Below are 22,500 nucleotides of genomic sequence, written 5' to 3' on the forward strand. Positions count from 1 at the left end.
CGTGAGAAAGAAGTATTTACAGGGAGGTTGTGGCAGGCCATGGCATGTTAGTAGCTGGAGCAGCCATGTTCAACATCGGTTTTCTTATATTTCCCCCCACAGTTCAGTTTCCACCCCGGAATATACTCCTTGGCGAGAGATAAGGCAGTTAGATTGAAATAATAAGCCTGTGCAATTTACCCTTTGGCTTGTGCGTCGGGTTCTTGTAGGGAGAGGCTTGTAGATAGGCCTATACGAGCGAGAGAAAGTCATTGGTAATTTTGAGTTCCTAAGAAGGTTTTTTTTTAACGAAACATGAAAAACAGGATTATTATGTAGTGATATGGCTTGTGAAAGTGATGTTATGTACGTAACATTGTGTGACATGTCCAAGAAATGTATTGGTATGTAGGCCTATTTTCAAATTTTTTTTGGAAGTGCTAGATGAATACTATTTTTGATATTGTTATTTTTAGTTAATGGAAGGTAATAAGTACTAATGAAAGGGAATACTTTTGTTATATATAGCCTATATACCTTTATATATATATATATATATATATATATATATATATATTTTTTTTTTTTTTTTTTTTTTTTTTCCCCCCCAGATCTGTGCATCAAGCAGGGTTGTAGTTACGACACTTCTCTCAGTTTGGCTATAGGTCACCAAACCTCCACTATATGTATTCAGGCAAGATAAAGCTAGTCGACCTTCCTGGTCATATCTTGTCATGTGAAGAAATAGTCCATACGTCATCTTACCAGAATATGTGTAGTGGAGGGTTGTTGGCCTTTGCCGTATCTTTCAGTCTGAAAATTATGCAATGAGGAGTTTTATGCAATTGATCTCAAATACATTTTTACATAACCGATATTTATTTCAGAGATTCTTCTGAAAATTCCAGTAATATAAGCCATTAAGAAATAGAAGATTGTAATATGTTACAAACAATTGTTGACACTGACTCGTGTTTGCGGGAGAAATGTTCATATTAGCGTTAGCAGCATAAGGCAGATGTTTGTTTCAGTTAATGAATTTAATTAGGAAGATCGTTATCTTTATGTCTAAAATGAGTTTTTTTCCTTTCAGAGTAAATCTTCCATGAAAGAAGACATGACACACGGAAACTAAAACCTGAGAGAGTATTCTTCAATTAGAAGCCTGGCATTTAAGCAAGTGTAGATGTCCTAAGATGGAGAGTGACAGATGCTACACCAGCAGAAGGGGAGGAACCAGTGTGGAAAAGCCAGAGTGTAGATAATGATGAGTGTTGTAGTGTGAGCAGAGTGAAGTGCAGTGCAGTAAAGTGAAGTGCAAAGAAGAGAAAAAATGGCTTGTGTGTGTACATACCCCTGTGCTAGCCTGACCCTATGAGAACTCTAACTTGCTTCAAAGACCATGGGTGACCAGGAGGCTCTGGCGAGTCCTGGTGTAGTGGAGGAGGGGTCATGGAGGACCTGGGGGGCTAGGAATAGCAGTTGGGAGGAGCTGATCCCTCATGTGGGGCAGGAGACCTCTGGACTGCTTTCATCTCAGGGCAGAAGCAGCAGCAGGAACCTCCCGTTGATATGCCGTCCCTGGCGGCTGTGGCAGCGGACCACATTGTGCTTCGCTGGCACACGCAAGTCCTGGAGGCGCTCCATGTTCTTCCTGGCAGTTCTAGTCTGTTTATTGGTGGTTTATTCTCTTATGGAGTCGCCTCACCGATCCTTTATGAGGTAGGGTGCACAGGGCAGCCTCTGCAGCACTTTTAAGAGTTGGCTGAAAGTTTGTTTCTTTTAGTTTATATAGGCTTTTTTCCCCCCTTCCTCTTCCTTTCTCTCTCTATCTCTAATTCTTATTTTTTCTCTCTCTTCCCTTCATTCTTTTTATCTCTTTTTTCCTCTCCCACACCCATTGTCCCTATCCTATTCCTATACCTGTTCTTATTATTTCTGTTTTGCCCTTATCTCCCTCTCCCTCCCTCCCCCTGTTTCCCTCCCTCTCCCTCCCTCCCCCTGTTTCCCTCCCTCTCCCTCCCTCCCCCTGTTTCCCTCCCTCTCCCTGTTTCCCTCCCTCCCTCCCTCTACCTGTTTCCCTCCCTCCTTCCCTCTCCCTGTTTCCCTCCCTCCCTCCCTCTCCCTGTTTCTCTCTCTCCCTCTCCCTCTCCTCCCTCCCTCTCTCTCTCTCTCTCTCTCTCCTCCTCTCACTCTCTTTCCCCCCTCTCTCTCTCCCCCCCTTCTCTCTTCTCTCTCCCTCTCCCTCTCTCCCTCCCCCCCCTCCCCCCCTCCCCTCCCCCCCCCCCCCCCCCCCTCTCTCTCTCTCTCCTCTCCCCCCCCCCCCCCCCCCCCCCCCCCCCCCCCCCTCCCTCTCACTCCCTTTTCTTCTCTCTCTCTCTCTCTCTCTCATCTCCTCTCTCTCTCCCTCTCTCCCTCTCCCCTCCCTTCCTCCTCCCTCTCCTCCTCTCTCCCTCCTCTCTCTCTCCCCTCTCCTCTCTCCTCCTCTCCCTCCTCTCTCTCTCCTCCTCCCCTCCTCTCACTCTCTCTCCTCTCTCTCTCTTCTCCCTTTTCTCTCTCACCTTCTCCTCTCTCCCTCTCCTCCTCTCATCGTCCCTCTCTCTCTCTCCTCTCTCCTCTCCTCTCCTCTCCTCTCACCACCCCCATCCCAACTCTCTCTCTTCCCCCTCTCTCTCTCACCTCCCTCTCCTCTCTCTCTCTTCTTCTCCTCTCTTCTCTCTCTCTCTCATCCTTCCTCTCCCTCTCTCCCTCTCTCTCTCCTCCCTCTCTCTCCCTCCTCTCTCTCCCCTCCCTCTCCTTCTCCTCCTCCCTCCCTCCATCCTCCCCCTCCTCTCCTCCCTCCCTCCTCTACTCCTCCCTCTCTCTCTCTCTCTCTTCTCTCCTCTCACTCTCTCCTCCTCTCTCCCTCTCTCTTCTCCCTCTCTCTCTCTCACTCTCCATCTCTCTCTCTCCTCTCTGTCACACCTCCTCCATCTCTTCTCTCTCTGTCCCTCTCTCTCTCTCTCTCTCTCTTCCTCCCCTCTCTCTCTCTCTTCTCTCACTCTCTCTCATCTCTCTCTCCTTCCTCCGTCACCTCCTCTCCTCTTCTCTCTCTCTCTCTCTCCACCCTCTCTCTCTCTCTCTCTCGTCAATTCATCAAAAAAACACCCACACCCACTCCTCCACCCTCCTCTCTCGCTCAAACTCTCACTCACCCTCTTCTCTCTCTCTCTACTTCTCTCACCTCTCCCTCCTCTCTTCTCCTCTCCCACTCCTCTCTCTCTCTCCCTCCCCCCCTCTACCTCTCTCCTCTCCTCTCTCTCTCTCCTTCCTCTTCTCTCTCTCTCCTCTCACCTCCCCTCACTCTCTCTTCTTCACCCACTCTCTTCTCCTCTCCTCTCTCTTCCCCTCTCTCTCCATCTCCTCTCACTCTCTCTACCTCTCCTCTCTCTCATCCTCTCTCTCTCTCTCTCTGTCACTCTCTCTCTCTCTCTCTCTCTCTCTCTCTCTCCTCTCACCCTCTCTCTCTCTCCTCTCACTCCCCTCTCCTCTCTCTCTCTCCTCTCTCCCTCTCCCTCCCTCTCCCCTCTCCCTCCTCTCTCCCCTCTCTCTTCTCTCGTCCCCCCTCTCCTCTCTCTCTCACTCTCTCTCCTCTCTCCCCCCCTCTCTCCACCCATCTCTCTCCCCTCTCTCCTGTCCCCTCCTCTCTTCACCTCCCTCTCTCTCTTCCCCTCCCCCCTCTCCTCTCCTCCTCTCCTCTCCTCACCCTCCTTCCTCCCCTCTCTCCTCCCTCTCTCTCCTCTCTCCCCTCTTTTCTCTCTTTCTCACCCTCTCTCCTCTCCCTCTCCCTCTCATCCCTCTCCCTTTTCTCTCCCTCTCCCTCTATCCCCTCCTCTCCCGACTACCTCTCTCTCTCTCCTCACCTCTCCTCCTCTCCCCTCTCTCTCTCTCTCTCTCCCTCTCTCCTCCTCTCCTCTCCTCCATCACTCTCTCTCTCTCTCTCACCCTCTTCCCCTCCCTCTCCACTCCTCTCCTCTCCTCTCACTCTCTCTCTCTCTCCTCTCCTCCTCTCCCTCTCACTCCTCCTCCTCTCTCTCACTCTCTCCACCTCCTCCCTCTCTCTCCTTCTCTCCTCTCTCCCTCCTCCTCTTCTTCCTTCTCTCCTCCCCCTTCTCCTTTTCACCACCCTCCCTCTCCCTCCTCTCCGCTCTCTCTCTCCTCCACTCCCTCTCTCTCTCTCCTCTCTCTACTCTCTTCTCCTCTCACCTTCTCCTCTCTCTCTTCTCCTCTCCTCCCTCTCTCCCTCTCCCACTCCCTCTCCTCCCTCCTCCCTCTTCTTCTCCTTTCCTCTCCCTCCACCCCTCTCCCTCTCTCCCCCTCTCCTCCCCTCCTCTCTCTCCCTCTTACCCCACCTCTCTCCTCCCACCCCTCTCTCCTCTCCTCCCTCCTCTCATCTCCTCCTTCTCTTCCTCCACTCCCTACCCCTCCTTCTCTGTCCACTACCTTCCATCTTCCCTTCCTCATCCTCTCTCTCTCCTTCTGTCATCTCTCCCCCTTCTCTCCTCTCTCCTCTCTCCCTCTCTCTCTCCCATCTCCCCTCTTCTCTCTTCCTCTTCGCACTCTCTCCTCTCCTCTCTCTCACCTCCTCTCTCTTCCTCCTCCTCTCCCTCCACTCCTCTCTCCTCCCATCTCTTCTCTACTCTCCTCGCCTCTCTCCTCTATTCCCCTCTCTCTCTCGCTCCCCCCCTCCTCCCCTCCATTTCTTCTCCTTTCTCCTCCTCTGCTTCCTCTCTTCTCTCCCTCCCTTCCCTTTCCTTTTCTCTCTCTCCTTCTCTCTCTCACTTCCCCCCTCTCTCCTCTCGCTCCCGCACCCTCCACTCCTCTCCTCGTTCTCTCCCTCTCTCCCTCCCCTACTCTCCTCTTCTCTCTCTCTCTCTCCTGCCTCTCTCCTCCACTCTCCTCCTCTCAAATCACCCCTCCACCTCTCTCTCCTCTCCTCTCCTCTCATTCTCCTCTCCCCCCTTCTTCCTCCCCCTCCACTTCACCCCTCCTCTCCGTCTCCCTCTCTCTCCCCTCCTCCCTCCTCTCCCCCCTCTCCATCTCTCTTCCTCTCCCCCACCCTTCATCTCCTCTCCCTTCCTTCCTCTCTCTCCTCTCCCTCTCTTCCTCTCCACTTTCCTCTCTTCCCTCTCTCTCCACTCTTTCTCCCTCACTCTCACTCTGCTCTCTTCTCTCTATTCTCCCCTTCTCCACCTTTACCTCCCCTCCATCTCATCTCTCCACTATCCCTCCTGTCTCACCCTCCCCCCTCCTCTCCTCTCCCTCTCCCTTCCTTCCTCTCTCACCCCTCCCTCTCCTCCCCCCCTTCATCTCTTCTCCCCCCACACCCCCCCTCCCCCCCCCCCTTCCCCCCTCCCACCCCCTTTTCTCTTACTCCTTCTTTTCCCCCAAACCCCCCCCCTCTCCCACTTTCCCCTCCAACCCCCTTCTTCTCCTCTCCCCTCCCTCTCCCCTTGCCCCCCTCTCTTTCTCCCTTTCTCCCCATCCCCCCTCCCCTCTCTTCCTCCCCTCTTCCCTCCTCCCTCCCCTCCTCTTTCCCTCCCTCTACTCCCCTCCCCTCTCTCCCTCTTTCTCCCTCTACTTTGGTGTTATAGTACTTGTTTTACTTGATAAAAACTTCTTGAAGAATTTCTGTATGTATATATATATTTACACCTTAAGTTATCACAATATATTCACACATTGCTCTGATAATGGTGCACATAATCACTAAGCACATGAATCAGAAACCGAGGATAAAGTATTAAGAACAACTTAAAAAAAAAAATTAAAAAAAGAATATACATCCTTGCTTTCTTGTTTTGCTTGATAATCCTGTTCTGCACGTTGGGTATCTTGAACTTTCTCTCTAACCAATCAATCTAACAATATCTGGGCTTATCTGTCTGCTAGGGGGAAAATGACTAACATCTGACAATGAGTAGAAGTTGCTGTCCTATTGTGAGCTCTCATTTGGTGCACTATAGCTTCCTAGAGACTCTTGGTTAAGCAAGGTCACTCTGGGCCTCTGTTTACTGCTATGTACATTAAGCTTCCACGATGTGTAATGACTGACATAGAGCAGCTCTGTACTGTGTTCCAGCCTGGTGCGTGGGCGGCCTCCTGAGTCGGTCTTCCAGTGTGGCAACCATGGCAACTTCAGTCTCCACCAGCACCACCAACCACCCAAGTCTTCAGAGAATCGGCTGCGGGAGGACCCCAAGGTGCTGCTCTTCACCGAGACACAGTACTCTAGGCTGGGGAAAGCCATCACAGAGATACTAGTGGCAAACAGAATTAAGTGAGTTGTACAATGAAGGTCTTGGTTGAGCCTTGTGTACTGATGAGTTTCAGTCAGATTTTAAGGTGGATCTCTACACTGCTAGATTTTCCAAAGGTATTTGTGGGTAGAATTATATTTTTTATAATGGAAGATTACTCTTACATCATTGGTGCTGGGTACATGTGCTGTCTACATTAGTTTTGTTTTGTCAACTTTGTGTATAAGATGGCTTCACATGCACTTAGTCACAGAGGAGTTAGTCACTAGACCTTATTGTTTACCATATTCCTTAAATGTTCATAAAAGGTTTATTTATAATACTTTTATTATTGGTATAATAATAATGATCATTTTTATAATGACATTATTATTATATTACATTACTGATGGTAATGAAAATATTATTTTTGGCTTTGAAAATTGAAGGAATAGAGTAAACAGGTGAGGTCAGGGGGCCTAGTAATTATCTTTTGTGGGTGGCTAAGCAGTTGTGGAGCTATCTATGCTTCAACAAAATCAGTAAACTAAGTTCACATTGGACAGGACCTGTATACATGTCAACCCAGCATCAACAGGTTTATTGTACTATTTCACTATTATAGCAGTTTTTCCCAGAAGAAAGTATGGAAAGTATGCATGTTCTGTATTTATGTACATACTTATACACAATTTCAAGGATTTTTCTTGCTGTAGATCATAGCTGTCATCTTGTAAAAGAACCCAAAAGCTATTCTCCTTTCCCAGGTACAAAATGGAGGTCTTTGGTAAATCTCTTCCCGTGCTTACAAACCTTTCGAAGGGCAAGTATGGAACAGTGGTGTTTGAGAACTTCGAGCGGTACCTGCAGATTGACCAGTGGAACCGCGAACTCTTAGACAAATACCTTCGGGACTATAATGTAGGAATAGTTGGCTTCATGCCGACTCACGAAGAAACGCAAGTGGGGGCAAAATTGAAGGGCTTTCCACTCTTCATCCATACCAACATGGCATTGGAGGTGGGTGGAGGAAAAGTTTTGAGAATTAGTACATACTCTCCTTGTTGTTCATTATCAAGAATAATCAGCAGGCTACTATCATTTACCCCTTTACTGCCAGGGATGGCATTTATGTACATGTCATGCCCACAGTAAGTTTAGCATTCACAGTCGCACCTATCTCACTTGTTTACCCTTTTCCTTGAATTTTGGAAATATTTAATATAATTTGCTAGTAGTATTTTTGATAACACTAATAATTATAATGTCATTAATGGTAATAACAGCATCAATAATAATAGCATTAAAAAAAAAATCCTGAAACCTCAAGGGAGGAGAAAATCAGGTGAACTGCTTTTCACAAAACAATACTACAGTGAACATCGCATCTTCGCAGCAGTATTGGACTTAACCCCCTTTGTGCCTGGATGGAATACATACCATGTCCACTGTGATTTTAGTTTATTGATTGTACTTAGTCACTAGTGAGTCAGTTGCTAGTCCTACCTATATTTTAATAATATTATAGTAATTATGATATCAGTAATAGTGATTATTTCCTATTTTAGTAGCATGAAAAAAAATAAAAATTCTATGAATGCTGACTGAGCACTTGGGGAATCATCTGTGTGGGGAAAAAAAGAAAAAACATACAGTGGACAGTATATGTAGCTGCAGCAAATTGGTTAAGAAACATAAAAAAAAAAAAATGGTGACGTATTAGTGCTGGGTTTATGCACCAACCATTGTGGTTTTATTTTATTAATTTTCTTTACACATATATGGCTTCACAAGTACTTTAGTCATCAAGCAGTCATTTACTTGGCCTTCCTTCTTCTTCTTCTTCTTCTTCTTCTTCTTCTTCTTCTTCTTCTTCTTCTTCTTCTTCTTCTTCTTCTTCTTCTTCTTCTTCTTCTTCTTCTTCTTCTTCTTCTTCTTCTTCTTCTTCTTCTTCTTCTTCTTCTTCTTCTTCTTCTTCTTCTTCTTCTTCTTCTTCTTCTTCTTCTTCTTCTTCTTCTTCTTCTTCTTCTTCTTCTTCTTCTTCTTCTTCTTCTTCTTCTTCTTCTTCTTCTTCTTCTTCTTCTTCTTCTTCTTCTTCTTCTTCTTCTTCTTCTTCTTCTTCTTCTTCTTCTTCTTCTTCTTCTTCATATATACAAGAATTCCCTTATGGAAATTCCTTATTCCATACTATTATTATATAAATCTGGAATTCCCTTGTGGAAATTCCTTATTCCATACCATTATTATATAAATCTGGAATTCCCTTGTGGAATTTCCTTATTCCATACCATTATAATATAAATCTGAATAGACATAAGTTTGGCTGAGTAATTAAAAGAACCAGTAGAGGTATCTTGCTCTGAAGACTGATTCTCGAACATGGTCTGTAGGTGGAGAGGAATTCAGAAGGGAGCGCTAGGTGTAAAGTCATGGATTGGATTAAGACATTATCTCTATAGATATGAATACAATTAGGGCTACAATTAGGGCTTCATATTATTCATTACAGCATAATATGTATAGAAGAAAGACAAATTGCCTTTAATGAAGAAAAATCTTCCTTTACAACAACAGAATGCAAGCCTCAACAGTGACAACCCAGTTCTGAGACTAACCCGAGCTGGAGGAAATGTCTCGGGGAACCTACCGGGGACGGACTGGACTGTCTTCGTGTCTGATGACCCCAACTACATGCCATTAGAGTGGGCATGTTCAAGTGTACCTCATTTTGCCCAAGAAAAGCTTGTCTCTGCTGTTTTGGTGAGTGACATTACAAAGCCTGTAATATCTAGGAATCCATTAACCCAGTTCTGCCGGGCCACACCTTGCGGTGTCATAACAAGGCGCTACGAGCAGGGCATTTGGCTTGATGTAGCAAACTCCCGCACTCAAAGTCGGCTCGTTGCCATTAATCTCCAGAGCGTAGATTTTTTTTTTTTTTTTTTTTTTTTTTTGTTTTGTTTTTTTTTTTTCTTTTCTTTTCTTTTCTTTTCTTTTCTTTTCTTTTCTTTCTTCTTCTTTCTTCTTCTTCTTCTTCAACCGGGGAAAAGGGGTTAAATCCTTATCATTAACCCCTATGATCCAGAGGACGTGACCATCACGCATGAAAAAATTTGGCTTGAGGGGCAGGTGACATGAATATGCTGTCATGGGAAAATCTAATGGTGGGCTGGGTGGCGGGAACTTGTTGCCATGAGTTTTTCGGCTGAAGCTGAAGGTGATGGGAAAGACTTGCCACAAGTGCACAAATTTCCTGGAGGGTGATTAAGACTCATTTGGCATTTAGAAAGGGGTTTTGCATTAGTCTCATCGATAAATGAGTATGGAATGTAATGTCTGTGAGCCGTGACTGGAAGAGTGATAGCTCCATAGAGGATGGCATTTCCATGCTCAGCATCCTATTCCTGGCCACTGTGACTGGTGGTGCAGGTTGACTTGCAGAAAATTGTATATTATAAAAAAAAAAAAAAAGTTCGATATTTATATTTTTCATGCACTTAGTTATAGATTATGTAGAGAGATGACATGGAATAAGTGCAAAATAAAAGCAGTCTATTACCAACTGGATAATGCAGATCAAAGGACAGATATAGATGTTGGAAAATGGCAAAAAAGCTAAAAACACATATGCTTAAAAAGAGAAAATTACATTACAAAGTGGAGGCATGGAGTCTTGCCTACATGCCACGTACCAGGCAGAGCAACCACTCCCGTAAGCCTATTGTCTGGATTTTAGGCTACGTGATTGTCGTGAAGCAACTGGATCCAAGGGGCACCATCCTCCAATACATTCACACTGTACTATACTCTCATAATTTTCAATGCTTCTGTATATAAGAAATTGCAATTATGTTCTATAAAAAGCCCTCAGCTATATATCTTTTGTCTTGGTGATGTTTGTAATTCAAATTAAGGTTGTTGTGGCTTGTTTATACCTTGATACACATTTTGTCTCAAGTTACTCTGTTCTTTTGCGTACGTCAGTGTCTGTGCCTTTTCCTTGTTTTCAAACTAATTCTCTCACACCCACATGTGCACATCCATGCACCCCCCCCCCCCTATACAGAACAAGGGTTGAAAGTATAAAAGATTTATATGACAGTACCTATTAGTGTGTTTACGTGTAGTAGGCTACTTCCCAAGCATTTGTGGTTGCTGTAAATATCTGTAAATAATTATAGTAATGTAAGTGGCACTTATATGAAATGTTAACCTTTAAATTTTGTTTTGCATAACTCTGAGAAGCCATCAGTGCATGTAAAAGCTGTTTCTACACAATGATTCAATATGTTGCAAGAAATGAGGTTTCTTTCCCAGAACACATTGATTAAAATACCAATATCATGGCCAGGTTTTTGTTTTGGGGATGCCACATAATATGCTCAGAAGCATTCCCCCATTTTCTGATTCCAAAGCTTGCTTATAGTTTAGAACTTAGAAAAGCAGGTAAAACATTTTGTGACTCATTTGTGACTAGTGAGAGTGATCTAACTTAACATTTTCAAATGAAACTATGAACAAATTGCAAGAATTGGTATTCCAGATATTTTCTTTGCACTTAAACTTTCATCAGAGAATATTAGATGAAATTTATAAGCATGTACATTCCAGAAGGTTTGTGTATATTGCACAATTCACACCTCAGTTTTCTGATTGTCCTGTGGGTACTTTAACTCCCTTAACTACACAAGCACAAATACAGTAACATTTTACATGTTTTTTAAAGATTAAGTGAAAGGGCCTTTATAAGTAGAGGCATAAATCAGTGTCTAGGTGAGGTGTCTAATCTAACTTAACCCAATGGCGACGGGTCACGGCTATCGCCGTCATAACAATACGCACGATGTGAGGCGTGCGGCTGTCTGCAGCGGCGCCGCGCCAAAACGCCCCGAGGCAATGATTCGGCTTGATGTACCGATATCACGCGCTCAGAGTCGGCGCGCTGCCGCCGTTCGCCAGAGCGTAGATTTTTTTTTAATTTGCTATACCCGGCGCCATTGGGTTAAAACACAGGGAGTCATTTTCTTTTCATATTATAATGATGATGATGATGATTTTATTTTTTAGAACTTAATTGTGCAGCATGGACAGGCAGGACACAAGCAGATCTTTTAGCTTTTTCAATCAGGAAGTAGAGGGGTTTTAATTTGGAAATCAGAATTTAACAATAATAAGCAAAATTTAATAGAGCATAGTCCATTATTGTGGGAGCACTATATATCATATTCATCCAACTTAGATAATTCTTAACCCGCACATACTAGATGATTTTGAATCCCGCCATGTTGAAGGAGCCAATTGCTGTGTGACAGGCACTCAACTTACACATGGTCATGCCAGTTCGATTGTTCACTTGTTTGGTCGTGACAGTGGTCATTGAGGACATACAACATCTCAAAAGTAGGCTTAGTCTGTTGTTTTTTTTGTTGCTGAAAAAATCATGTATACCTCAGCAAATAGTGTAGAGAGGGGGGTAAATGTACGTTTCCTGCACATCTGATTTCAATCGAGGACTGCCCATGAAGCCCAGCACCTGGCGAGGTATTGTATGGGGAAATCCTGTTATAGCCTGAATAAGCTCTTTTTCCATCATCAACACATCTCAACCTGGGGTACATTTATTTACATATATGTTAGAAAATTACATCAAAGCTACAATTAGCTCCAGTAGCCTACCTAATGCCCCCCCCCCCCCCCCCCCCCCCCCCACACACACACAACCTGATCCACACTGAAGAAATGGAACCGAAATATTAGAAACCACTGATGTGGATTTTCTCGCATACTGAAATTATTTTTGATGACTAGGCACAATTTCTCCAGGGTACAAGGTATGACATTTAAAGTGTCAGTAATTCAGTGTGATTTATTGAATTGATCTATTGCAGGACAAGGGGGCAGTAGATGGGATTCAGCGTGTGGTGTTTGGGGGAGGCTTGGAGTTCTGGCTACACCGGCTGCTATTTCTTGATGCTATATCCTACCTCAGTATGGGCCGCCTCTCAGTTTCCCTCGACCGCTACATGCTGGTAGACATAGATGACATATTCGTTGCTCGGAAAGGAATCCGAATGACGGCAGATGATGTCACGGTAAGTATTTTGCGCAAACACTGTTTTCAGCTTTCATTGAAATTCAAAGTATACAATTAGTATACAAGAGGAACTATACAAATTTTGAAAAAAATATGTATTTGTGTCATGTTAAATAGCTAAAAAAAAACTCATATTCCATTATAGCTGAGTGCAAAATTGTTAACATATGAAGCACTCCAAAAGCAAGGTTTGTAAAGAATTGTGGAATATGCTTCGTCTTAACACAGTAATCAAAGATCATATATAGCACATATTTGTAGGGAAAAGTGATAAAACTTTAATTGGCATTTCCTAGGCATTGCTAGAATCTCAGAAGCGACTGCAGGAGATGGTGCCTGGCTGGAAGTTCAACCTTGGTTTTAGTGGGAAATACTACCAGCATGGTTACCCTGAAGAGAATATGGGAGATAGGAAACTCTTAGGTGAGTCTTTTGTATGTTGTGATATGGACAGAGTGAGCTGAGATCTAGATATTTGCTTCTTTTTTATTTTGTTTTTGTATTTGACATGATGCAGTTATATATACTTGATGAAGAATGATCTTAACCTTAGGCAGATATATTTGTGATGAAACATCTGTCATCTATAAAATCTATTGATTATTTTTTGCTAATTATATTATTTTTACTTGTGTGAGTGGAAGAACTACTTGTACACTACTTGTACACTAAGGTATGTATTCATCTCAAATTATTTCTAATTACAGAACATGTGGATGACTTTTGGTGGTTTGGGCACATGTGGGGACACACTCAGCCTCACAAACTTACCCCAGCCGGCCTTGAAGCTCAGATGCAGCGTAACAAGCAGTTTGCAATTGATCATGGCATTCCCACAGATTCAGGTAGGAGTGACAGAGTAGTACCTCGATAGCAGTCTGTTTTGTTTTGGTCTAGTTTGGGATTTTGATTCAGAGATTTTGGCTTGGAAATGAAAATAATGGTATACTGTCTATATTGTAGTATAAATGTAATTTTATGACTTTGATAATGTTCCTTTGTAGGATATAGCGTGGCTCCACATCACTCTGGTGTTTACCCAGTGCACGAGCCACTTTATGATGCCTGGAAGAAAGTGTGGAATGTAAGAGTCACTTCTTCAGAAGAGTATCCACATCTCTATCCAGCCAGACTTCGCAGAGGTTTCATACACCGAAATATAATGGTACATGCAGAAGAAGCAGACATTACACAGTGTGTTAGATGGCGGCTTGTAAGGATAGCAGCAGCCTTTGGTTCATTATATCTTACCTGGTTTCCCTTTCTCTGTTGTAGGTGCTACCAAGGCAGACATGTGGATTGTTTACTCACACTATCTTCATTGACAAGTACCCAGGAGGGAGATCAATGTTAGATAAGAGTATCCATGGAGGAGAGCTCTTTCAGTTTATCGTTTTTAACCCAGTAAGTGTGATTTCCACCATTCTACACTTTGGTGAGTTTATATCTAGAATTTTTTTAAACCTCCTTGAATTGGAAATTATTTTTTTTTTCCAATAATTTTAGTACTACAGGATTCATTCAGATCTTTAGGAATTTCATATTTCAAACAGAAGTGAGAAGTGGATAGAGAGACCCTTTTAGCACAAAGTACATAAATATATTAGCCCCAAGCAGTTTATAACTAACATGTGGTTTCTCCTCACCAAAGATCAGTATCTTCATGACACACCTCAGCAACTACGGCAATGACCGCTTGGCTCTCTACACCTTTGAGTCTGTTATCAAATTCATCAAATGCTGGACAAACCTGAACCTCCAGACTGTGCCACCTCTGCAGCTTGGCGAGAAGTACTTCCATCTTTATCCTGAGGAGAAAGATCCAATTTGGGGGGTGAGTGTGGATGGCATTAACCATATATTTTATGGGTTTATCATAATTCATGGAAAAAGGAGATTTTGTTTTTAAGAAGTGAACAAATTTTAATTAAATTCTGGTTATGATTAGATTGTTTAATTTTTTTTTTCCCCCCATTTCATTTTTCTTTTCTTATCTTTTTTATAAGGAATTGTTTTGTTGTCTTTCCTGTATTTCCCAAAATATGAATTTGATTTTACTAATGACAAGCTACTATTCTAAGGATCCCTGTGCTGACCGCCGTCACATGGAGATTTGGTCCAAGAACAAAACATGCGAGCAGTTGCCCAAGTTTTTGGTGATAGGCCCACAGAAAACAGGCACCACTGCTCTGTATACCTTCCTGACCATGCACCCAGCCATTGTTGCTAATTACCCATCCCCAGAGACCTTTGAGGAGATACAGTTCTTCAATGGCAAGAACTATTACAAGGGCATTGATTGGTAAGTACCCCTAAGGAGTTGATGGCTGTATTTTTTTTTTGCAGAGTTGAAAAAAAATCTGATTAACAGGGAATGATTAAAGAAAAGTAAAACTAGATTTTTTTATTTAATTTTTTTAATGGGGATTCATATTGCATCTTCTGTCTGATAACATAGCTCTCTGTTTATATAACAATTTTAAAACCATTGTCTTAATATGCAATATATATATATATATATATATATATATATATATATATATAGATATATATATATATTTATATTTATATAGTGGGCCAAAATATTGGCATTAGGCTTACTTGAGCAGCCACTCTGACAGGTTTGTGGCTTGTAAGAGAATCTGTAAGCTTCTCTTTTTCTGCTTAAGCATTTTTAGCTTTTTTGACATTTTCCAATGTTTATATTTGTCATTTGATCTGCTTTATCCAGATGGCAATCAACTGTTTTCCTTACACAGACTCTATGTTATCTCTCTAGGTAGTCCATAACTCAGTGCAGTAATAATGAAACAACATTCCTTTATTTGTGTCATTTTAATTTTAACTCAATTTTCTGTAATACAACCTGTACAGCAGTCACTGTAGGCAGGAATAGGATCCAGAGCATGGAAGTAGTGTCCTCCCATGGATGGTATATTCCATATTTGTTTAATAATGGAATAGAGCAAAAGCCCCTTCCTAAATGTCCCGAGTCTAATCACCCTCCAAGAGCTTTGTGTGCACTTGTGGCGAGTCATTCCTGTCACCCTGATCTTCAAATTAAATTCTCATGATGGCAAGTTTGTGTCGTCCTGGTCCGCAGCCAAATTTTTTCCCTGACGGTATGTTGATGTCACCTACCCCACAAGCTGATTTTGTTCATGGATAACAGGGATTTAGTTTATCTTGATAAGAAAATATGAATGACATCTATTGCGGTGGACGGGCTAGAGTGCCTGTTTTCATAGAAAACAGAAGTTACGATAGTTGAAAACATGAACTGTAAGGAAGCGAAGTGAGGGGCAAGATTATTGAAGAAATAAACATTGAAGACTTAGGAAATGATGATAGAGTGAATGTTTTGCTTTAACACATGGACAAGTGGTACAAAAATAGGTGAGATACCAAGTGTAAACGAGGCATAGACAGAGTTTGATAGTCACAAAAAAGAAAAAGGAGATACCATGGAGTTCATTTTGTCATTAGAAGTGCAATTTTGGGCAAGTATAAAGTCAGTTTACCAAAGTGTATTTTAGCATTCAAGCTAATGGACAAATGCAGGGATAGAAGTTTAAGACAGACAGTATTGACAACTGTAACCTTGAGTGATCTAGATAAGATATTTGATTTCAGGCAGCAAGCCCTTTAAAAAACATTAGGAAGTCAAGAAGTACTGTCATTGGGTGCAGTGTCAGGGAATAGTGGGAGTGTTTACATAGGGGAGGTGAATGTTGTGACTCGGGGGAAGAGGACGTTGCAGATTTAGAGTCAGAGGAAGAGGAAATGTGACAAATAGAACTAAGAAAAATGGACAAAGAAACACTGCTGGCAAATATGGAAATGTAAAAAAAATTAATTATAGATCAGAGTACCGTCTGTCTCCAGTATGTCCAAGAAATGTGTGTGTCAATAGTGCAAGTGAGGAATTGATAGAGGAAGAGTTGTATACTGTTGTCCTGGAATGATATCAGTGTTTATGACAATAGTCTATGAATTACACTATCCTGGACACAGCTTGTAGTTCTTTTGTGTTTACTAACTTTATCAGAAGAAGAGAAATTGAGAATAGAAGAGAAGGGAAAATGAAATGGCATTTAAATTTTGTGACAGTAATATGTTAAAGTCAATGAAAAAGGTTAAATTTCCAGTCAACATTATAGGTAACAGAGCAAATATAACATCTGATGTGGTGAATTGTTCTATTCCCCTTCTGTTCAGCAAGAAAGTAATGAAGAGAGCACACATGAGACTGAACTTGAAAAGGCAAAACAAGAAGAACTGGCAAGCTGGAAAAGCTTTGGTGTATATGAGGAAGTTCCAAACCTAAGCCAAAAGGCATTGTCAGTCTAATGGGTAGTGACAGAAAATGAAATTGTGATTAGAAAAAGAAAATAAAAGCACGGCTGGTTGCCAGTGGCTTTGAGGAAAAGGAGGATATTCAGTCAGATTCTTCTACTGTTAGCAAGGAAATGTTGAAGTCTTTTGTTGCTACACAGTCATCAAAAAAATGGGCTGTGGATTCAATTGTCATTAAGGCTGCATTCCTTCAGAGTGAAAGGTTTTAGTGTTAAGTGTATATTGTTCCCCATATTGAAGCAGGTTGTGATGATAGTGTGGTATGGAAATTGGAAAAATGTATGTATGGTCTTCATGATTCAGCTAGAAAGTGGTATCTTACAGTAAATACTTTCTTGTTGAAGGTGGGATGTAATGAGGTGAAAACTGACCCTGTTGCATTCTATTGGTATTATGAATGAGAATTCTGTGGCATACTTTTAATGCATGTTGATGATTTCTTGTGGGGAGGGACACAAAGGTTTGGAAATGTGGTTGTATCCCAAGTCAGAAATAATTTTCAGGTTATGGAGCAAATTAATACTACTTTTGGATATACTGGATTAGATATTGTACAGAACGAACTGGGTGTCACTTAGAAATAGTATTGTAAATCCTTAGAATCCATAAATATAACTGCTGTGAGAGGAATATGGAGTGTAACATTGGAAAAAGGGAGAGATTTAGGAGTCTGGTTGGTCAACTAGGATGGCTATGTACTGATTCAAGACCTGACTTGACATATAATGTATTGAAACTAGGCTGTAAAGTAAATAATCCCAAAGTAGAAGATCTGATTGAGGCATACGAGTGTCTAAGGAAAGCTTGTACTTTTGTGAGCTCGGTGTACTTTCCAAGTTTTGGTGACGTTTGTAAGTATAAGTGATTCTTCCTATGCCAATCTTCCTGATGGATTTAGTAGTGCTGGGTGGTTTGTGAATTTTCTTTTTGTGGGTGAAAATGTACTGGGAAGCAAAAAAAATAAGAAGAGTTGTGAAAAGCACTCTTGCTTCAGAAACACTAGCAACTGCATGGACATTTTCTATTATCTTGGAAATATTTTGTCTCAAATATTATATCATCAAGACAATAAATCAGAGATATTTTGGATGGATTCAGTTAGCATATTAGCGGACAAAAAATTTGTAAAATATCTAGAGTCTGAAAGTGGATTTTTGAGTTGTTTTGATTTTGAAGAAAAAAAATGTTTGTTTTTGCATCCTTACAATGTATGATATTGTTTTGTTACTGAAAGCATATCTTTTGAAGAGAATATTGATTTCTTTGAAAGTCATTTTGATAAATACACCTATGTTTTTGCATTCATATAATGTGCTGTATTGTGTTGTAACTTTGAAAACATTTACTTTTGTTTAAAGGAGAGGGAGTATGTTAACACAATGAGTGTATGTTAATAAATGTTCATCTATTGTCTTTACACATAGATGGCTCTGCAAGTGCTTAGTCACCAAGGAGTCAGCTATAAGTCTTACCTGTCTCACCTGTTTATCCTTTTCCTTGATTTTGTGAAAGCTTCATTTCTACTATTTTAATGTCTTAGATGTTATTAATATTTTGATATTTTGATAATCATAATTTCAATAAGGATGATGATAATGCTAATATTAATAGCATTAGAATGAAAAATACATTTTCCCACAAATTCAAGGAATTGGGAAATCAGGCATGGTCACTAGCGCTAACTGATAGACTCCTTAGTGGATGAGCACACGTGAAGCCATCTGTATGTAACAAAGCTCACAGAAACCTAAAGGGGACAGAACATAAATCCGCAGACATTGGGATAATTGTTTTAATTGTGATGGTCCACTTCGCAAGGGTCACTTCTCGACAAGTTTGCTTTTGGTAGGGGGTGTGGAAAGGGACTTCAGTCTAAATATACAAAAAATATTGTATATAGGCATTTGATTTACCTTACCACATTGATCCATAAGCTCAACAGTCTCGTTATGGAAAAAAATTGGCTGAGGGACAGGTAATGAGAACATCTTATTGTGGGAAATTTTTGTTGAGTGTGGTGATGGGGACATCTTGTCACAGAGCACTGCCCACTGAGATTGACTCAGTGGGCATTTGGAAAGAGGCTCTTTGGGAGCCATACATCCAGGAGAGCCATCACTCAAGGAAGCCTAATCCCAGATTTTGGTCCAACCTCGAGTTAGAAGGCACCAGACATATTTCTGTATTTAGGGTAAAGTTATTTTATATTCATATAGAAGAAAAGTTCAACGCATGAAAAGAAACTTTATAATGTTTTGGAACTTTTACTGCATTATCTATATTTCATTATTTTGATAGACTGCAGAAATTAGTGTTAGACATATTATTTTGGTTAAATACTTACTTTAACAATGCCATTTTACTGTTTGTTATTATTTGTAGTGGAAGATATGTTGAGAGTTGTCTCAGTAATTTTGTGCATTTATAAATGTTCTTACAGGTATATGCAGTTCTTCCCCATCCCCAAGAACTCCTCTGGCAAATATTTGTTTGAGAAAAGTGCCACATACTTTGAGGGAGAAGTGGTGCCTAAGAGAGTCAAGTCTCTGCTTCCCAGTGCTAAATTGGTAAGGACTTTTTCTTTATGGTTATGAATTTTTTAATCATTTATTTTTTGAAGTTGAGTAGTATTCTTTGAAATAGACATTTAGATGCCAACTAGTGTAATAAAGGAGAGGAAATCTTTATTTATGTCTGTCTGTTTTTTTTTTTTTTTTAGTATGATAGATCAAGCAGGTTGTAGTTCATACTATGCTTGCAAATGATAAGGCAATGGCATATCAGTTTATATAATATACTCATTAATATAAAACTTTTTTATATTAATTACAGTAATGGGTATGCAAGTGTAGCTTGTCACGATGCCTATAGCTATACCTGGCGTGATGAGTCAGTTTGTAATGACAGCTCTAGGCATGGGCTGGCTTTTTTATTCTTATATTTCCTACATCAAGACGTAATTTTTGACATTTCACCCATAAATCCACCAGGTTGCAATCATCATACCCCCAGGACGACGTGCATATTCCTGGTATCATCATATGCGGGCTCATAACGACCCCACGGCACTGCAGTACTCCTTTTACCAAGTTATCACAGCCACAGACTCCTCTCCTCGTCAACTCAGGGACCTCCGTAACAAGTGAGTGGCTTGGTTTTGGCAGTGTGAGGGGTGGATGGCACTCTTAATCTGGGGAGTACCTTTCTTTTATGGGTGAATTATTGTCAGATTTTAATTTTGTATGTGGAATCTATTTGATTTTCCTATCATCATTATTTGTTATATTTTTTTAACATTCATATAGGATTTTTTTTTTTTTTTTTTTTACTGAATGTAGTAAGATTGTTCTCGCACAGATTTATCAAATTGTTCTAGGAATAGGTCAGAAAAAATTAAGCTACCTTGCTAAGGGGTATTTGCTGTGAATGAATTAAACCTCTTTCTCTTGCCTTGCAGATGTTTAAACCCAGGCATGTATGCCAAGCATATTGAGAGATGGCTGGACTACTACCCAGCTTCACAGTTAATCATAATTGATGGAGAAGAGCTCAGAAATGACCCTGTATATATTATGAATGACTTGCAGAAGTTCCTGGAGATAGAGCCATTTTATAATTACACAGAACATTTACGGTAAGTTAAATACATGCTGTTGTAATAAATGCTGCAGTTGAGCTCTTGATATTTTAATTACTAATTATTCTGGACTGAAATCCAAAGAATAAAGATTTGATATTCACATATTTAACCTAATGGCGATGGGTCACGCCTATAGGCGTCATAACAATACGCTCGAAATGTGGCGTGTAGCTGTCCGCGGCGGCGGCGCGCCAAAGCGCTCTGAGGCAATGATTTGGCTTGATGTACCAAATTCACGCGCTCAAAGTCGACGCGTTGCCGTGGTTCGCCAGAGCATAGAGTTTTTTTTAGTTTTCTATACCCGTCGCCAATGGGTTAAGATTATGAGATTACAATGACATTTTCATTGTGCAAATGATCTTGGTTCTGTGTCACAGAAATTGGTGCACTTAAAATAAATGCATGGTTTTAATGCAGGTATGACAAGCGGAAAGGGTTTTACTGCCAGGTAATTGAGGAAGACAAGACCAAGTGCCTGGGACGTGGGAAGGGAAGAGTTTATCCCCCCATGAATGAATCAGAGTCCAAGATTTTAAAGGTTTGACCTCCCAATTGTCGTTTTTAGAATATTCGTTTGCTTTTTTTTTCTACAATATAGTGTGTTTGTTCTATTTTTCTCTTTCCTTCTTATTCATATTTTTAAAAATTGTTTTTCCTTCTTGCACAAATACAGTAGTTTTGGTATTTAGACCAGCCTTCCATTGATGAGTTGTTACAACTACACTAACTGTATTTTCATTCACTTTCCATAATATTCTTATAGTTTTTTTCACTTGCTAAATGTAGATTCCTAATGTGAATGAATATCCAATTATTGCAACTCACAGGTACAAAGGTCCATAACCTTCTTCAAGAGGAACCACAATTTAAATTAAACACACCTTCATTCCCTTCTTTTAAGGACTTCTACCAGAGCTACAATGTTGCTTTGGAGAAGCTCATCACAAGACTGGACTACCCTGTGCCTGGCTGGCTAGAGGATGACCTGCAGTAATCCAAGGAGTCACTGGGGCCAGTAAAATGCAGGACTCAGGCTTTAAGGAGCTGCATTGTCTGTGCTTTACTGTCTACTGTTTTGTTTTGTTTTTCTTTGTTTTTATTTTTGTTTTTGTTTTTTTCTTTCTTTCGTTCTTTCTGTCCTCTATCATACTGTGTGTTGGTGCTCCAGCTAAGTGTTCCAAGCCAATAGAGGTGATATGAAGGTACAAGAATTATCTGTTGTTGTATTGTTTTGTGTTGTTGACATGTTTTTCATTATTATTATTATCATTTTTTTTTTTTTCATGATTAATGATTAATTATTATCATTATTATCAATATTATTATTGCTTCATATGTTACTTAAATAAGTTTCATAGAAAATTCATTTATGAAGGACATTTGAAAGAAAAAAGCTCAAATATTTTTTACTTGTGAAATTCAATCTTCCCCCTTCCTCAGCACTGACAAAGAAAGATGATACAAATGATATCATTAGTCTGCAGATTTTATTTAGATATTCATAACAGCTCTCACAGGTTGCTTACATATATGTATAAGACTCATTCATTTTTCTCAATATTATTGATAATTTCAATATTGTTAATAGTTTTGTTGTCATACTTAAATTTGGGTAATTTATATAGACCTTTGTATTAAGCAACACAGTGTTTATGTATTGCCAAAAAATTATAAGAAGAAAAAAAAGAAAAGGAAAAAGATTATAGTCTTCTACAATGAAATGTGTGCAAGATTGCCAGTTAGGTGAGGGGGAAGTTTGAAACTTTTTATCAGATATACATTTAAAATAATAATCCATTTTTAACACAAATAGAACTAGTCAAGACAGTTCCATTTCTCTGTACAAAATTGAAGGGAAGAATATCCAATCCAGTCGCAGCTTTTTGTTAAGATAGCGAGCGTGGGAAATTTGTCTCGATGACTTGCCGCATTGAAAGGATTGGGAGAATTCTCAGCAAAGTAAAGGGTTTTTGCCTGAACTTTTTCTTCCAAAGTATTCTTGTGGGAAAGTAGTTTTTCTTTTTTCTCATTATTTTTCTTTAACATCATTTTTCCTTCCTCAGCTTTCTTTTTCTTCTTCCTCTTTTTGAATTTACTTTCCTCTTTCCCTTTTTTCTGTTTCATCTCCTCCTTCTTTATCGAATTTTATAATA

At 40.7% G+C, this 22,500-nt stretch overlaps 1 protein-coding gene across 3 annotated transcripts in view; it reads left to right on the top strand.

Annotated features, from left to right (window-relative positions):
* Positions 1-22,500, top strand: part of LOC125032904 (bifunctional heparan sulfate N-deacetylase/N-sulfotransferase-like) — a 33,690-nt gene that overhangs the window by 10,835 nt on the left and 355 nt on the right. For 2 of the 3 annotated variants that reach the window (XM_047624293.1, XM_047624292.1), the window contains 16 exons: positions 1,073-1,701; positions 6,083-6,298; positions 7,025-7,277; positions 8,832-9,017; positions 12,146-12,349; positions 12,648-12,774; positions 13,059-13,196; positions 13,356-13,516; positions 13,627-13,755; positions 14,003-14,185; positions 14,433-14,653; positions 19,148-19,274; positions 19,698-19,849; positions 20,165-20,341; positions 20,765-20,885; positions 21,249-22,500. The exon at positions 21,249-22,500 is cut by the window's right edge and continues 355 nt beyond it. In XM_047624293.1, coding sequence (XP_047480249.1) covers positions 1,382-1,701; positions 6,083-6,298; positions 7,025-7,277; positions 8,832-9,017; positions 12,146-12,349; positions 12,648-12,774; positions 13,059-13,196; positions 13,356-13,516; positions 13,627-13,755; positions 14,003-14,185; positions 14,433-14,653; positions 19,148-19,274; positions 19,698-19,849; positions 20,165-20,341; positions 20,765-20,885; positions 21,249-21,341 — 2,808 coding nt within the window. In that variant the 5' untranslated portion in view covers positions 1,073-1,381 and the 3' untranslated portion in view covers positions 21,342-22,500. The remainder of the gene's footprint in view (positions 1-1,072; positions 1,702-6,082; positions 6,299-7,024; positions 7,278-8,831; positions 9,018-12,145; positions 12,350-12,647; positions 12,775-13,058; positions 13,197-13,355; positions 13,517-13,626; positions 13,756-14,002; positions 14,186-14,432; positions 14,654-19,147; positions 19,275-19,697; positions 19,850-20,164; positions 20,342-20,764; positions 20,886-21,248) is intronic. The other variant, XM_047624294.1, reaches the window with a different exon arrangement.

The sequence above is a fragment of the Penaeus chinensis genome, chromosome 15 (genome assembly GCF_019202785.1).
Source record: "Penaeus chinensis breed Huanghai No. 1 chromosome 15, ASM1920278v2, whole genome shotgun sequence".
In the NCBI taxonomy this organism is placed as follows: Eukaryota; Metazoa; Arthropoda; class Malacostraca; order Decapoda; family Penaeidae; genus Penaeus; species Penaeus chinensis.